At 38.3% G+C, this 18,032-nt stretch overlaps 1 protein-coding gene across 3 annotated transcripts in view; it reads right to left on the reverse strand.

Moving 5' to 3' along the window:
- Nucleotides 1–18,032, reverse strand: part of PRKD3 (protein kinase D3) — a 44,091-nt gene that overhangs the window by 19,895 nt on the left and 6,164 nt on the right. For all 3 annotated transcript variants that reach the window (XM_030235647.2, XM_030235646.2, XM_009091835.4), the window contains exons 3-8: nt 10,059–10,197; nt 8,286–8,417; nt 7,443–7,600; nt 5,085–5,274; nt 2,283–2,360; nt 186–369 (exon numbers count right to left, since the gene is read on the reverse strand). In XM_030235647.2, the coding sequence (XP_030091507.1) occupies nt 186–369; nt 2,283–2,360; nt 5,085–5,274; nt 7,443–7,600; nt 8,286–8,417; nt 10,059–10,197 (881 nt within the window). The remainder of the gene's footprint in view (nt 1–185; nt 370–2,282; nt 2,361–5,084; nt 5,275–7,442; nt 7,601–8,285; nt 8,418–10,058; nt 10,198–18,032) is intronic.

Consider the following 18,032-nt stretch of genomic DNA (forward strand, 5'->3'; position numbering starts at 1 on the left):
ATTTATGTTTCAAATTTTCTTGAGATAGGAGAACTTTACAAAGTATTTTCAAGCTTAAAAAAACAAGAAACCCCACACAAAGAGAAAATACACTTTCAGCATTAAAACTGGGCTAACTGGTAATGTTTTGCTCACAATATTGTGCAATGCATATCCTGAGTAAAGAAATCCATCCTGTAACTTACCTGATTGTTTTGACAGCTTCCTCATCTTTGTCTGCATCAAGGTCAGATGGATCCATAAAAAAGATTTTGTCCTCTGGAGGAGAGGGCTCTTCGGCATCATCTAGAACTCGACTACCATCACTGTTCATTTCACTGCTATCAACTTCCATCGGCATGTCCAAGTCCTGGCCTGGGCTAGCAGGTTCTGGAAACAACACAAGTCAGACATTATTTCAAACACTCAACTAAAAAAAATAAATAAATTCCTCCAAAACCCAACCTTTTTTTTTTCAGTTCACTCTTATGGAAATAAACATAAAACTACAATCACAATATACAAAATCTTGACACTTCTGCTGTAAGATGCAGAGTATGCCAATGAACATTATCAATTTCATTTTGCTAAATGCCAAGGCAAGAGAGACTCAACTGAAACACAAACCGTACTGAAACAGAGCGAAAAGCTTAAAGCCTACACCTAAATCTCATTAAGTAATTCTGTTCCAAAAGTAATCAGGACAAAGTAAAATTTCAATGGCTAGAGATGACCCAGAGAATTATTCCTGTGCAAATGAAATTCTCCATTAACAGCAACCCAACTCTGCTCCCCATGCTCTTCCAGTCCATAATAAGAAAAGTAAGAAAGAAAAGGGGAGCTGTGGAATTACAGGAAAAGAGAAAAGCAAAATAGATCTTATTCACCTCTGATTTTCTGTAGGCAGAAATTTAGTGTTTTCAAAAGCTGTACAACTGGTACTGTGGAAAACTAAGAATTAAGACAAAAATATCTTCATCTGTAGCCTTTTTATGGTTGTTTTTCTGTTTGTTGGTTTGTGGGGGGATTTTTTTGTGTTTGTTTTTTTACCTGGGGTGAGTTCAATTAAGAATGGGAAAAAGAACAAAAAATAAATTAATTTAAATGTGAAACTATAGCTCCCAAACAATTTGGCCTTTACCATTTTAGCATCACAAGGGCAGTAAAACTGGCTGCAGCAACATCATGTTGCACACTGCTCAAGATCGAGGAAAGAGCCTGGGAGCTGGAGAAGGCTAGCATGAATGGATGGGATATCTTGTGCAATGGCAACAGACCCAAGCACAGCTGTTGCACAAGCCTCTGAATCAAGTTGAACAGTTTGATGTGATCTGCTCCACCTCGCCAATTTTGTTTCACTAAAAAATGTGTGACAAGGCAACACAGCCACAGAATGGCTGAAGTTGGAGATTTTTAAAGGTCACCTGGTCCAACAACCCCCCGAGTTCATTTCTCCAGGCTGTTGAAGTCCTTCAAGATAGCAGCACGAACCCTCTGTCATAGGGGGTTCGTGCTGCCAGTCCTCCCAGTCACCTGCAAACCTGCTGAGAGTACACTCTGCCCCATCAAGATCATTAATGAAGATGTTGAAGAGAACTGGACCCTTTGTTGGCCTCTGGGGTACACCACAAGTTATTTGCCATTGATAATCACTCTCTAGGCTCCCCCATTAAATCGGTTTTTAATCCCTATCTGCTCATCTACCCCATATTTCATCAGCTTAACACTGGTTTAAAACTTACAAAAATACTCTAAACATTCTTCCACAAAGTGTTCCACACGTTCCTCTTTCAATTCTGCAAGGACTATGCAGAAAGCACTCCTACTTCATTGAGGTTTCCAGAAATTAGAGTGCATTTCTTTCTTTTGGTTTGGCTTGGGATTTTTCTGCTTTCTCTTTTATCTCAAACACCTCAGCTAACTCTGGCCACTAAGATATGAGAAAGTTGTAAAAAATGGTACATGTCTTCAGATTTTAACATTTTAAAGTATATATATTTCATGGTGAACAATGAGCAGACCAATCACAACAGATCTTCAAATTTTGTGCACTGGGGTGGCTTCTAGATTTTTCATTTCCATTAAGCAATCCCAAGCAAAGCATAGTGAACTTGTCAAGACCGATTAAGTAATATTTAAGTCACCAGAGTGTTTCACAGTGAATCTTTTTCATTTTAACTGAAAAAACTGGCAAGATAAATAAAACTATGTCAAATATTCAGAGATGAGTGAACTAAATACTAATGCATCTAATTCAGCCTCAAAAGATCTCTCACCATTTGAAAGCATGATTCTCATCTTACCTCCATTGAAAATAACCTCTCCAAGACAGTCTCGAGGTACTTTAGGTGCACAGCGTTTGTGACAGTTGAATCTGCAATCTAAAACAGCAGATAAATAAGCCCATGATATCAGAACCTCACTCCCAATCACACACTAACATTTATCATTCACTTCTTCCAACACTAGCTTCAGTTCAGATTCATATGTTTGCATGTAACTGAAGACAGCACCAATGAGGTCACCTCCAGGAGGAAATTAGCAATCTTGTCCTTATGTCACATGCTGATTTGTCCCACCACTATTTATGATGTCACTACTTCCCCTTCCAGTACAAAATGGTTTGCTACTTCTGTAGCTTCTTCTGCAGCTATTTTTTCCCTCATGATGTAATTTCTCCCATTCTTTCATTTGTTCCACATCTTTTTTTCTATTGCTATATGATTTAACTCTAACATTTTTCCCCACCAGCCAACTAAGACTTGAAGACATTAGAGTCTGATTACACATCATCTATGATCACACAACTACATCAGAGCAAATATGTTCTGCAGTAAATCCTGAACTCCAGTTCCCCTCTCATTCAGGTCACAGATTTGCCTGACTACTCAAGCTCCATTTCTTGCTGACACAGGGCAGACAGAATAATGCTATGTCCAGATTTGGCCTGACATGGGATGGAATCTCAGCTGGATGGGTGCCATTTCTGCACCCGAGGTATCAGATGCAGCCTACTGAACAAAGTCCAGCATACAACATTACTGGTATGAACAGGAATTTCCTTTATTAGTCGCATCCCTGTGATTTTCAACTCCACCAACACCATGAATTTCAAAACTCCCTACTGCCCCCACAATTGTTTTCATATTGGTAGTTTAACCTCTTTTTGCCATCCAAAACAAGCTCAATGTGTTTTTCTTTTAAGCCCAGACAAGAGAAAAACCATTATCTCTCCATTTTTAGTAGCAGAGGAGCCAAATTTTGGAGCAGAATACAATATTGCTCAGCTTCTGAGTGCCTAAAAAGATGCATCCTAGGAGACCCATTAACAGTATTTTACAGCCATGGCTTCAGTCCATATTATGAATACAATTACTTCACCACTTTAAAGAAGGCTGGAAGAAACAGAGACATTTCAAATCCTGTCACAAAACTAGAAGACTGAATCTATCCTAAAAAATTAAACTATATTCAGAAACATTCCTGGATACTGCAATGCAAATCTCTAGTCTAGTAAAAAGCTACAAACATCCCCTGGCATGCTTTTTGCCCACAACATTAGCATAATCTCAACCAGTTTCAAGGTCTAGCTCATAAACCAGAGCATCCTATGAAATTGCTCCAGGCAGTCTGCATAGAGCCACCCAGGCTGGGATGCTAAGAAAATTTGTTAATGAACACGGGTCATTCTGTCCCAGCTGACCTCAGTGTCCAGGAATGTTTCTGGGCACATTTAATTTATTACCACAAAAACAGCCTTAGCATCTCAAACATCATCCTCAGAGCCCAAATAGCAACCTGAATTAAATCAAGAAATCCAGGGCTCTTACGGGTAATCAGAAACATAAAACTACTAAAAGACTCCAAGCTTTGTGAATGTGCACAAGGAAGTTAGTGGGAAACCTTAAGAATCTGTAAGAAAAGCCAGTAAGAAAAATTTGAACTGCTTGATATCAATTCCTGATATATTAAAAATAAGTATAGGATCTTACTGCATAAATGGAGGCCTATTAAGACACTTATTTCTGTCCTGCACATATACATGGCTTTTCTCTAGGCTTGTTTTCCATGCATAAATGCTCAACATGCATACAAATAATATTTTTATCCAGTGCCATTCAATTCCCTGAAACTGATGTGGTAGCCCTATTTGTTCAGCTGGATACAGTCATAGCAATTGTATATGGCCAGAAGCATCTGTATGTTAAAACCTCAGGGCATCTTTTTCAGGCTTCATTATTTTTGTATCATGTGTATCCAAGAGACACACTGACTGGAAAAAATATCAAAACCAGTTCAGGATGCAGACTTCAAACAGACCACAAAGACTGCAAATAAGAACAGAAATGAAAAATAAAACTACTTCCTTACTCACATGAGACAGCAGTATTACTAGCCAAAAAAAAAAAGGTTAATGCAGCCGTAAGCTTACAATATTTTCTCTCCTCTAATAAAGCAAATTGATAATGTATTGAGTGACCTCCCTTAAAAAGGTGACCTTCAATACTCCCATTTGACAAACTCACATGAGAAACAGAAACTCCTTTCTATAGTAATGAATCATAAACATTACCAGACTTTTGTTTACTGCAAAAAAGCCAACAGATCTGCACTAACTAGTAATAAAAAGCTGGAAGGAGATCACATTAGTTATGCACTAGGAACCACATGGAAGAGCCTGAGAACTGAAGCCATGTATGTTAACATATGCTACATAAAAACCATGCAAGTTCAGCACAGACACCTACTTCCAAGAGGTAATAATCAGTATCCTGTACTAGAATAATACAATGAAAACTCACAGATTCCTTAGTGGTCAGATATTGAACAAAAGGAAGCATTTCCCATTTTTATTAATTCATAACTGTCCTTCTAGAATTACAGTGTTTTCAATCTACACAATTAAATTTAATTTTTCAAAAAAATGTACAATACAGAGCTTACTACAATGAAAATGAGGGCTGCTGTGATCTTCTGAAAATGATGCAATTTTTCAAAACTTACATGTCCCTATTTTGCAGCATACAGTCACCTAAGATGCAATCAGTTTCAAATACAAGTCCTTTACTGAAATTGACTGTTACAGCAGCAAATTAAATGTTTACCTTTACACTGCATTCCTTGGCGAAAAAGGCCCTTAAGCAGCCGTTTGCAATACTGGCAGATGGTGGGACGAGTGTAAGAGTGAACAGCAAAGGTGTGTGGGACCTTCACTCTGCAAAGCACCATCTTATCCATCCAGATGGGGCGGCCACTCCAAGAGGGAATCCTCTTACTAGGTTCTGGGCAGCAACGCTGGAATAAAGAAGGAATACATAATTTGCACCAGAACAGTTCTACTGCCAAGACTGCTTTGAAAAGTCACAGCAGTCAGGTGAACTGGAAAAAGGCAAAAACTGCACCCATTTTTAAAAAGGACAGAATGGACAGCCCTGGGAACCACTGACCTTTCAGCCTCCCCTCTGTATCTGGGAAGATCACAGAGATCCTAAGTTTTGCTAAAGCACATGAAGGGAGGAAGTGATTCAGGACAGCCAGCAGCCTTCCATGATGGAGTGACTCCATCAGTGGACAAGAAAATGGCTACAGGTGTCATTTATCTGGAATTCTGTAAAGCGTTTGACATGGTCACCATAACATTCTTCACTCTAAAGTGGAGAGATGGAGTCAATGGACAGACTCTCAGGAGAATAAAGAATTGGCTGGATGGTCACATTCAGAGGGTAGTGGTCAATGGCTCAGCGTCCTGATAGACATCAGTGACAAGTGGTGTCCCTCAGGGCTGATACTGGGACCAGAGCTATTAAATGTCTTTACCAATGACAGCAGGAACGAGTGCTCCCTCAGCACATCTGTGGATGTCACCCAGCTGAGTGGTGCAGCTGGCACACTGGAGGGACATGATGCCATCCAGCAGGACCTGGATAAGCTTGAGAAGTGGGTCCATGTGAAACTTATGCAGCTCAACAAGGCCAAGTGTTGGCGCTGCACCTGGATTGGGGCACCTCCCTGTATCGACACAGGCTGGGAATTGGTGTCAGCCCTGCTGGGAAGGACTTGGGGGTCCTGGCGGATGAAAAAAAATGTCAGCAGGGCTGTAAGGGAGGTGTTGGCTCCAAAAGTCACCAGACAAGAAAGCAACCTGGCCAAAAAGCTTTAAGAGGACATTCTGGTATTGTAAAACAAAACCACGAAAATACCAGATGGAAAAGCCTTACAGAAACCAGGAAGTTATGTATGAACCTTTATTTCCACAGAAGATAAAATGCTAGAAATTCACTCAAGACATTCACTTTTTGTGCAACCTGACAAGGTGCAGACAGCACATATAAACCTCCACATAGAAGGTAAAATGGAAAGCACTGGAGGCATGTAAACCAAATTGCAATCACCACCTCAAACTATCAGTTTTTAGAAGCAAGGAATAGCATACTGGATAGCTTATTAAATTAGGCAAAACTATTTAGAAAATTCAAAAATTATTTAGAAAATTAAACTGCCTCAAAAAAAAATCTTTGAAATGAAGTTAAAAGAAAAACTTAAGCAATTAAAACAGAAGAAGCATTGAGTAAAATAAAGAGGTATCAAACAAGTAGTAAACATGCACACAGAAATCAAAGTTAAATTCTGTGATAAATGCTTACAATTCTATGTTCACTCTTACCAGTAGTCATAAACATCAAAATAAATGTTTTTCATTACTCAAGACTAAGCTTTTATAGCCTCTAGCTAAAAAATCACGTTCTTGAACTAGACTCTATGATTTGTATTTTAAATTGTGGTAAGAATAGTTATAGTGTAAAGAAAGAGATGATTAGAAAAGCCTAAGGCACAAACAAATGGATCTACTCCCTGCCTCTCCTGTCTTATGATCCCAATATAGTTGGGATATACTTGATAATTGATATTTGTTATGTAATTGATAACCTCTCAGCAATCATCACAAGGAACTACTATGGATGTCTGTTTTTACTGTAAGCTTTTCATCCCCTACACCCTCCTTGATAGGGTTTGGGATTTTTTGGATTAATTCTGTGAAAAGCTTAGCAACAGATCAGGAACACTCTTCCCCAGTATTAAAGCTTACAAATTGTACTGCTTTGGCCAAGTAACTAATCCATGCCTACACAATAATTACAGAACTAATCTGTATTACTAAGAAGGCAAGATGTTTTATCATTCTGAAGCCAAAGTTCTCAGGATTTTGTATAACCTTGAATAAAATGCCAATAACAAAATTATATATAAAACCTAAAATGTATTTCCTGTTGCCTCTCTCACAGTAATAATAAGCAGTAAGTGTCAAAGTCCAAGAATCACCGTATTTTAAAATTCACTAAAACCAATCATAATGGTTAAGCTTGACTCCCACCTACTCATCATTAGCCACTTAAAACACTATCTAGTTCTGCAGAGGTTAAAGAATTTAAAACAGAAATTGTTTTTTCTTTCACATTACATACTTCTTCAGAGGCAGAGGATGTGTGTTCAGCTTGTGCTGGTCTTGGAACTGAAAGCCCTGCTCCTGGCAAAGACACGTTAGACAGGCGCCTCTTCCTCACTCCGCTGCAGTTGTTTGGAATCTTGAAGGCACATCGCTTATGGTAGTTTAACCCACAACCTGTAAGAGGAGACTGTTTATTCAAAAAACCCCCCAACATTTAAAGTAACAAAACCAGTAGTAATATTTTGATGAAGGAGTTTTAAAAAGATGACTCAGGACAATGGCAAAGGCAGAAATAGACTGTTGAATCAAATTCTCTGATTTTATGTTTTTGATGCGATCCACAAAACCAGCTTTTTCTCCAGTAAGCCCAGTTCTAGTAATAAGGCCTAACACTTGGAAGCAGCGGATCTCCCAGCACCAGGAGGCTTTCATCACTCCCTCACTTTGGAGCACAAGAACCAAGAAGAATTCAGTGAGAAGGCAGTGTTAGTACCTGACAGCAGGCTGCAGAGTGCTCCACAGCCAGCTGGATGAAAGCCATAAGGAAAGGGATTCCCCTTTGGGAGTCTCTCCAAACTATGTGTTCCTTGTGCAAAGAACACAAGGTTGTAAACTAGCTATTTTTTTCAAGGTGGGAAACAATAACACTTCTTAAGTTATTAGCCCAAGGTCATGCATTTAGCCAAAGTTTGCATTAATACCAAGATCAGACCTTCAGTTTTCCAATGCACAAACCCTTCCAGCTAGGAAATACTGTATTTATCACTTGCTAACATACCAAACACAATACAACTTCTTCCTCATCTCATATAGATATACACACACACACAAATGCACTAAATATCATAGACTTACTTACCCTCACATTTTAATCCTTGTCGTACCAAACCCCAAAGCATCTCTCCACAGTAGTCACAAAAAGTAGGAGCCTTGTAGGAATGCACATAAAGCGCATGAGGACGAATCTGGAAATCTTCAACTGTAGCCAAAGCTTTAAAAAAATTGCAGTAAGTTATAGGTCTTGCCACAAGATCAACAAGGATTTATGGAAAGAACATATTTTAAAAATGGCTAATTTAAAGAATGCTTACAAGATATTTAGAAATTAGCATTTTACTGCATGTCATTTAAATATGCATTTAGGAGACTAAATAATTCTCAATAAACATTTTTATTGAGGAAAAATATCCATTGAACTCTGTAGGCTAATGGTCCTGACTAATCAACAGTATGAATCACTCTGTTGAAAATCTCACTATGGTGAAGGCAGGTACAACAAGCTTTGCTAAAAGCAACAGTAAACATTTTATAGAGCAACTTAATTTTCAAGCTGTTCTGTAACCTACATAATTTTCAAAACAAGACAGTTCTAAATAATAGATTTTTATATTCTAAAGGACTTTTGCAGTAAAAGCTTATTAGATTAAACTCAGTGTATCAAAACAGAACTATGGATAAAGTTTCCACAGAACACTGAAATATTATTTTCCTTAAATAAGTGTCAATATGTTTCAATTTTTTTTTCTGTCCTGTTTCTTTGAGGGGGGGGAAAAAAAAGGTATTTTACACCAAGATTGCCTCGCTCTGATGGCTACTGTTTTTTGATCAGATACATACTAACACTCCCTATTCAGATTCTTATTTTTAAAATCCTACTGAAAGATTTACATGTCTTCAAAATGCCTCAGTTTCGGGTGGTCTGTCTGTCTGTAAGAAGACTCTCAGAGATTGCCAAGAGTCACACAACAAATTTTCCAAATATGCTATTCACCAGAAGCAATGAAAAGCTCAAAATAAGATGATCTATTACTGAACATCTTACACGTGCCCTGAAATGTGGCCAAGGACTCAGCCTTACAGCTATTAAATTCATACTCTATTGACCAAGTTTACAAATCTAAGCTCATGACAGTCAAGAGGTCTCTCCTCCTAATATATAGTCTCAGTTCGTCACTTTATCCTCAAAGACTTAAAAAACTGCTCAACACTAGTCCAGCTTTTATTTGTAGCTTAACTACAGCTGACTTTTGATTGAATTTGATGAAGTATTGATCAAACACATACAATGACAATCAGGGCTGGGGTTATTTAGTTCTCATTATTGGTTTATAACCACCACTTTAAGGCCTAAATTGTTCAAAGAAACCATTTATAAGAACTACAATAACCCGTAAGAGTCTGTTTTTATACGTATGATTCAGCAACAACATTTATATGAAGTTTTATGACAGCATAAGCCATCAACAGCAAAAACTACAGAATGAAAAGAGATATAAGCAAAAGAGAACCCGCAACAGTTGGAAGAAAAAATTCTGAATCCTACCTGTATTTCACCTTAAACAATCATAAAAATTAAAAACTGGTATTATTATACTTATAAATTCTCATTTGTATAATTCAGATTTATTTTTAATAATAAACCTGAAGAAGATTAAAACAGAACAATGAAAAAATAACAAAACTGAGTGCTGAAGCATCAGTGACACTTGGACTTTCTTAGAAACCTCTACCCAAAAGTATATTGCCCAAAGTGAAAAAGCTCAAGGCAGACATGAAAATAATACTCCATGAAGTCCTATTTTCTTTTAATCTACTGAACAAAGAGTTATTCCATTGTTACAATAATACCTACCAGAGAGTACAACCTCAACAAGATCTCCCTCATGTATCTCTTCTGCTGATGTAATTCGTTGCAAAATATTATCTGAGTTCAGGTCATGGCGGAACAGGAGAATTTTGTCATACATGCCAAAGAAACCACACTCTGGGAACTGCAACAGAAATCAGACTCTAAATTCATACATGCTCTTTGATAATCCTATACATCAATGTTTTTAATAACAGCTACAGAACTCAAGAGTTGTAAATGTTTCATTATAACAAAATTAATCTGCTTTTTTTTTGAGGAAACAAAGCATTTTCTGAAAATTTCTAATTTTCTTTTAACCTAAAAAAAAAGAAGTGTTAAAGTTTTTGTTTCTTTGGGTTTTTAATCTCTCAGACCTGCATAATCAGTCTGGCATGTAAAAGACAATGCAGGCCTTTAACTTGGATACCACCAGCTATAACCTTTATTTCACAGGTATTCTGGTCAGGCAGGTATTTAGCTCGAGATACCCCAGCAGCACCTGCTATACTTTTCTTGAGGAGCAAGCCAGTAAAGAAGCTCCATACCATTGTTCTACAACAGTTTAGATCTACAGATATAAGAAATCCTGAGTAACATGCTCCAGAGGACGCTGCTTCAGCAGGCAAGTTGGACTCTATGACCTCCAGTGATCCCTTCCAACATTACCCATTTTCTGCAATTCTGTGAAAAGAAAAACTCAAATCCCCACAAGGACAGAAAAAAAAAATCCATACAGGAAACAGATACACTAAATAAGATGTCACTTTTCCATGACACATCACTGAAAAAAGCTTTCTCATTTTTTATTTTTCCTACTCTTCAAAACACTGTCAAGTATGAGTAAAACTTCTTAAAATGAAAACTTGTTAAAATGAAAAGCTTAAAAGTAAACAGTTCATGGGGGAAAAGAGCAGGAACAGACCCTGGAGAGGAATGAACAGCATTCAAGCAGCTCCTCTGACCTTTTGGTTTAAACCAGAATTCAAACTTGAGGTGGGAACACACACGCAGATCAAAACAGAAAAAGTGTGGGAAAAAATATGGGAAAGCTCAGAAGAAACTTTTAATTAATGACGTAAGTTAGTAATTTACATGTCACACAGTCAATAGTATCTAAACTGCATGAGGATTGTGGTATATTAATTGCAATTAACTAATATTTGTTTTAGTAAATCCAATACATAATGAAGGTATCGTATCTATTGTGCCCATTCTTTTCACACTTTCTTCTCATTCACAGAAAAAATAATGTCCTCTTTACAGCAGTAGTTTTATCTGAAATATCAAGTTGGTCTTCTCCAGTTTGGTGTGTACATACTACATAATTACATGACACATAATACTGAAGAAGTCCATGCTCCAGAAAGCATGCTATCTACCTTGGACAGTCACAAAGAGAGGCAGAATTTGTACAATTTAACCCTTGCAAAAGCAAAAGACAGAGTTGAAAAATTTATACTGACACATAGGTACTCAGTTCACAGCAAGAAGAACCTGATCTACTGGGCTGAAGCCAAAGCAGCCAGCTGCTTCCTCTGTCTCTCAACTCACTCTCAGGTTTCCTACACAAAATAGCAAATACTCAAGAATATTCTGAGAATTACATTTCTCCAATTGCCCAAAGATCATTTGTAATATGAAAGAAAACACAAAGCAAGAATTAGCTGTGCTGTCCAAATATGTATATCAGTATCTCTGCAAGTATGCACAGGACTTGACTTTATATTCTGAACATGCAAAGATACAGCCACCAGTAATTCTTCCAAGGAAGCTGACATTTCTTCATAACTGAAACCACACCATAAACTTACTTTAAGATCTAACCCAAAATCCCACTGTGCCTTGATTGACAAGAAAATAAGATACATTAACATTATTAAAATAAGTGCTGTGAGGTTTATTCCTTGATAAACTGTTAACTTCTGTTAATTGCATTGTATTGTTGAAGAACTTAATTCTAACAAGAGGGATATAAAATCAACATTAAAACAGTATATATCTGCCTGCAGATACACATGACACTTTAATAACACCAATATTAATTTCAGCTGCCAGGAGGGACAACTCATGACTCAGGGTATCATGTGAACTATTGTCTCTTCATATTAAGTTCACAGAGCCACCTACGAACCACAGATTTTATGGAAGCCTCTAAGATATTTCACAGGCTTGAGTCTCCTTTTGATAAAGAGATGTCTTTTTCTTTATTTTTTTTACTCTCTTTAAGACCATAACCCTGTTATGCAGCTGCCAGACCATCCCTACACATAATCCCCAGCTCAGTAACCAGAGGTCACATAATCACCTGCCAAGGAGTACTTATCTTAATTGCTATGACAAAATATATTCTGTCTATACGTCATTTACCCATTCTCATGTACAAATCTTTGATTTATTAAACTGTTTTAAACATACTACACTAATTTTCATTACTAAAAAGCATTAGCTGGCAAAATAAAGTTACAGATGAACAATGAAGTACCCTTTGTGACAGCAAGTGTAATCATTAAAAATACGAGACATTACATCCCTTAGAAAGCAGCATCAACATTAATCCAAAGTTTGTAAATAACATTTTAATACCTATAACTAAGATTTTGGTTTTCAAAAATTCCAGACAAAGGCAAAATTAATTTCTATGGAGTAGAAATATAACAAAAAAAGCAAAATCATCTATTACAAATTGTTAGAACTGTTGCTATCAACACCCTATTTGGTTCTCCATTAATTAAATTGACCTTTAAGCTGTGTATCATGAATGCTTTTCATATTGTCATGATATGCTTTACTGCCCATTTCTTCCAAAACAAATATACATACACATAAAAGAATTGACTGTGAAAGATTGTCTGGTTTTGTAACTCTAAAATTTAACCTCCTTAAATGGTTTTTCTTCCACTTTCAAACTTGACCTTTATCAGTGGCTTCTAGACTATGATGCAGAATTACAAGCTCACAACCAACAAGGGAATAATCTATACTAGTATGGAGTACAAGAATTCTCTCACTAAACACAGACTCTGCATACAGTTTCTATAGCATGTGACAAGACTACACCAGGACACGTTCTTCTAGGCATTGTGCATACCTGATCTCTATTCCTGAAATAATAATTCTAAAAGCTAAAAGGATGAGAAGAGACCCAGCCTGTTCATTAGTATGGAGAGCTTCAGCAGCTAAGAGGTTTTCCTGAATCCTTAAGAGGGACAGGCAGTAGCTGAGGAACCTTGCAGCAGCTCCTTTACCTGTCCTGCTTGTGAGGTGCTTGTCTGCACATCCACAAAATAGCACAGAGGAAAAATGCAGGTGGGGGCAGCCCACCAACACCCTGCCCAGGACCTCCCAGGCCCTTCACAGCAGCCATCAGACCCATCTCCACAAGCCAGGGGAGCACAGAGAAAGAAGGGCAGGTAGGAACCCAAATAAAGAACTCCAGGGAAAAGATACCCTAGCCTTCACAGGACATCCTTAGACCCAGCTTGAACACATACTCTGATCAGGTAAGTCAACACTAGAACATCTTTTGGCCTGACAGTGGTTGCAGTCCAATGGTATGGTAGATTGTAAAATGCTGGGAAATTAGGATTGTACAATACCTACAGCATGTTTACGGAAGGCAACAAAGGCAAGGAAAGAGGTGATTCAGGGAGGAATAAACGTGGGAAAAAAATCGAGGGATAAGAAGATAAAAGAGGCTGGTCACCTGTAAACAGGGGTTGGTCAGAACAATTGTCTGATCATGCCCTGTGCATCATCAGCACCACCCGTCCTCTATTCTCATTAAATTCAATTTCTAGCTATTTTCCTGAATGATTTTCTCTCATTCTGAGACCATGTGTGTGTATGGGGGGGGGGGGGGGGTCTGACTGCCAGCAGTCAGAGCAAGAGGACCCTGCAATCTCAGTGACTGCAGAGATCAGAGTAAGTGAAATCAAGAGCTTGAATATCCAGGTGTCAGCAACTGAAAAGACCAAGATCCAGCAGCTACTGAAGCAGCAGAGACTGTTTGGAGCCAGCTGCTGGAGACACCCACCTTTCTTTGTTGCTGTTTATTTTACTGGTGTGTGAGGGAGTACATGTCTGTACATTTTTTCCCCACTAGACCAGACCTCCATCCTGAACCACCAGAGACTGATACAGCATGGGACCGCTGGTGCTGTTTGTGCTTATGTGAGTGCTCACAGACACAAACACTGTTGATCTATTTGGATCTGTGCATACACATGTATGTGCTGCACACCTGTATCCAAACGCTAGCATCTATTAGGAATACGTGGTCAGTCTTGTTGTCTGTAGCTGCACATAGGAACAGAGCTGCAACAGCCTCCAAATTCAATCATACCTAACAAAATGTTTCAAGTTCAATGAACTAATCCTACTCTTTCCTTGCAACCTTCCCCCCCACCCCCACCAAAAAAAAAATTCCCACTTACAAAAGAACAGACCCTACCCGGAAGATGCCTGCCTCCCAACTCCTTTCCACACACTCTGGCTCAGATTCCTCTCCTCTGCCCCCACTCCAGCCCCGTGCACCCAAGCCATGGAAGCACTGGCTGGCCGCCCTCCCCACGGCCAGCTCTGATGAGCTGCAGGTGGCCCAGCAGAGCCCTGTCTAAGGCACTTGGCCTGGCCTCGATGCAGGGAGCAATCAGCTCCAGCCAGGCAGCTTGGCTCCTTACAGGCATGCAGCGCCCTGCTCTCTCTTCCGTTCCCAGTCCATTCGGGAATACAGCATTCCTTGCTAGCACCTTGGCCAGAAGGCTCTGTGCAGACTGCTGGCCAAGAATAACCTCATCGATTAACAGGGGTTTTACTTCAAGTGGTATCTTTTAACAGAATTTTTACGCAAAGCTTAAACTATGTTCAATAGTTGAACTACATTCAAGTTGTACACTACCAAATTCTTCTCTCTTGTACTGCAGCAAAGTACAGCTTTTATAGCTTTCCTTGTGCTCAGTTACACAAAGTTGTTAAGAAAGAACATTATCCAGTTTCTTTGAAGTGTTAAGAGCCCATAATGTAAACTTGAAAACAAAACTCAAAGCAGAATTTTTTAAAGCCTGTTTTATCTTATGGGATTATACAGCTGCATAAAAGCCTAATGTATCTACACAATTACTCAGAACATATAAACTGTTAATCCCAGTATTACTAAATTTCCTAAAAGCAAAAACATGACTGTTTCCACTTTTAACAGTTCCAAAAGAGCATCTAGTGACAGGAAATCACTTGTGGGAAGTCCACATATGCACTAGACTGTGCCAAAATTAATCTCTGGTACAACAATATCATCAACTTATATCAAGAATATATGTAATTAATAATGCTTGGGCAATACTAGAACAAATAACACAACTAGTGCTATATTGCAGTTACACTGAGAAAAAAATGACTGGTGTTATCTAGCATGCTCATACTGTATTACAGCATAGCTAGCTTTAATTGAGAGTGTATTATATAGTCTTTTTTTATCCAGAAAAACTCAACCAACATACAGCAGTCAGTACTCTGAGCAAAACACAACTGAGGCTTCTTTCTGTCTTGGCAGTAACTGAAAAATCCCTTTACTTGAAGTTCCAGAAGATACTTTGCAAAGTTCTGGACTAGTCGCCAAAAATTCTCACTAGGGAAAAGTGTAGGCGGATATTGTTTCAAGGTCCAATATCTCATGACCCGTCATAACTCAAAACAAATGCTTCAAACCACTGAAAGTTAATTCCAAAGTCTAATGGTCCAAAACACCATTGGAAAGTCTCCGTTCACTGAAATCATCCATTCTATTATCCTGCATCCCTACCCAGCTATTCACTCCCACCCTTTAGAATCATGTGCCAAATCACATTATCACACAGATGATTAGCTTCAAACATGTTGCATCCTTCCCTCAACAGATGCCTCAGTACAGACATACTCGGACTACTGCTTGGCTAGGCTTTCCATCATACAAACCTATCACCATTCTGGAAATGCTTATCTGCCCCCCATGTAACACCTCTGTACCACCAGTAACTCCCTAGCTCCCACCTTCTCAACAAGCTTCTCATGCCTCAACTCTTGCTAATCTCTGCATTCTTTAGCTCATATGAAGAAAAGAGTTGACAAGTCAAGAAGGCAGAGCAGTAGGAGGAAAACAGATCTGAGCACATCTGATCAGAAGAGATGATTTGCATTCATTTTAGAGCCTTTCAAAAACAAACACCATGACCTATCACAAGCTTAATCTGGAGAAAAACCCAGAACACTGGTTGCAGTTCTGTTACTTATTTATTAGACTCAAGTAGTTACTGCAAGAGTTGTAGAGATCCATCTGTAATATGGACGGATTGCAATATGATCCTTATAATGCAATGAAAATACAGAAGCAGAATCTAAACAGCAAGACATAAGAAATACCCCTTTGATTTTGCTAAATGGTGACTTTGGGTGGGTTCAATGAAAAAAACTGTTCTAGAAAAACTAGAACTTCTTCTAGGCAGGAAGAATAAGAAACAGATTAAATAGGTAAAGTATCAGTACTCAATCAAAAAGAATGCAACAGTTAAAGGATCGTGAGAATTTCAGGGAAACATTCTAAGGTAGGGGAGCATTTGGTCTGTTTCAGAGCAAAATATAACAAAGCCATCAAGAGGAAATATATACAGAGAAGGAGAATGCCGAGTATGACTGAAAGTGAAAACAATGAAGGACAGGTCTGTGGACCAAAAAAGATAGAGAAGTTGCAGAAACATGAAAGTAAAGACTCATAAATTTACCGAAAAAGTTACAACAAATCTTGCAAGTACTGATACACAAGTAATAGCTCAAGTTAAACTTTTAGCTGCAGTAATCAAATTTTTTTCATTTATAGCTCTAACCAGAATAAAATTAGGTAAACCAGAATACAGTACTTAGAACATGCTGTCCAACATAACTCAGTTTGCAGGCAGTGGAACATCACCACATGCAAGTTTCTAGTTTTAAGTCAGTAATCCCTTTGTTCTACTTCATGTGAGGAATGAAGAGACATCATTCAAACACAGAACGGGACTAAGAACTTGCCTCTGCAATATCTGAATATAGTGCAAGGACACACACTGTCTACCTGCTACAATTTTTTTGCTTCTAAACACTGTCCCTCTGTTCCAGCAGCCATACGTATCCAGCTCCTCTTCAGACTGCCCCTGACAACTTTATGTCTGATACTTTAATACAGAGCAACCTAGATAAGGAATGAACAGAGAAGACCATGAATGTACTGGAGACCATAAGCAAGATTTTTTTTAAAGCATCCCTATAAAGTCAAAAGTATGGATTTTCTTCTATTAGCCATTCCAGTAGACAACAAATCTAACACAGTAACTCCCAAATTTAACTTTATAATTGAAAAAAATTGAAGAAAAACACTTGAAAAAACATGTCCTGATGTTTAGAACATCTGTATGAGAGCTAAGAGACACCAAATATTTGCATTACTCATCTCACTCTCTTTGCAGATACGACTCTTTAGTTTCAGTTCTGCTGATGCTGCTTCTAATTACCCTTCTGCAAAACCTGAACAAGTTACACTGAACATCAGCGTCTGAAGCAGGAAACACAGAAAAACAGAGCCCTAGCCATCATTTTTGATACTGTAATTGTAGCCTCAAATACAGTAAGGCAGGTGGTTCAAGCTCCCAAGTAAGCAAAGGAGGACTCCTCAGAGTTTTATTTTGTTCCAGATTACGTAGAGGAATTCATACCTGAAATGTGACTGTTAAGTAAGGAAACATCTGTTTGCCTCTAGTAAAGGTAACACTCAAATAAGAAGAAAAGCTATCAATTATTATTCCAAGTAAAAAAAAGTAAAGGTATTTCTCCTAATTCATTAAAGAAATGCAACAGTAAGTAGATACTGTTAAGCACAGAACCATCACAACAACAAACCACACAGTACCCTGCAGTCAAGACAAGACAGTTTAAGCAGCCTGTGGAATACCAGAGGAAAGGGAAGCTTTAACA

The sequence above is a fragment of the Serinus canaria genome, chromosome 3 (genome assembly GCF_022539315.1).
Source record: "Serinus canaria isolate serCan28SL12 chromosome 3, serCan2020, whole genome shotgun sequence".
Taxonomy (NCBI): domain Eukaryota; kingdom Metazoa; phylum Chordata; class Aves; order Passeriformes; family Fringillidae; genus Serinus; species Serinus canaria.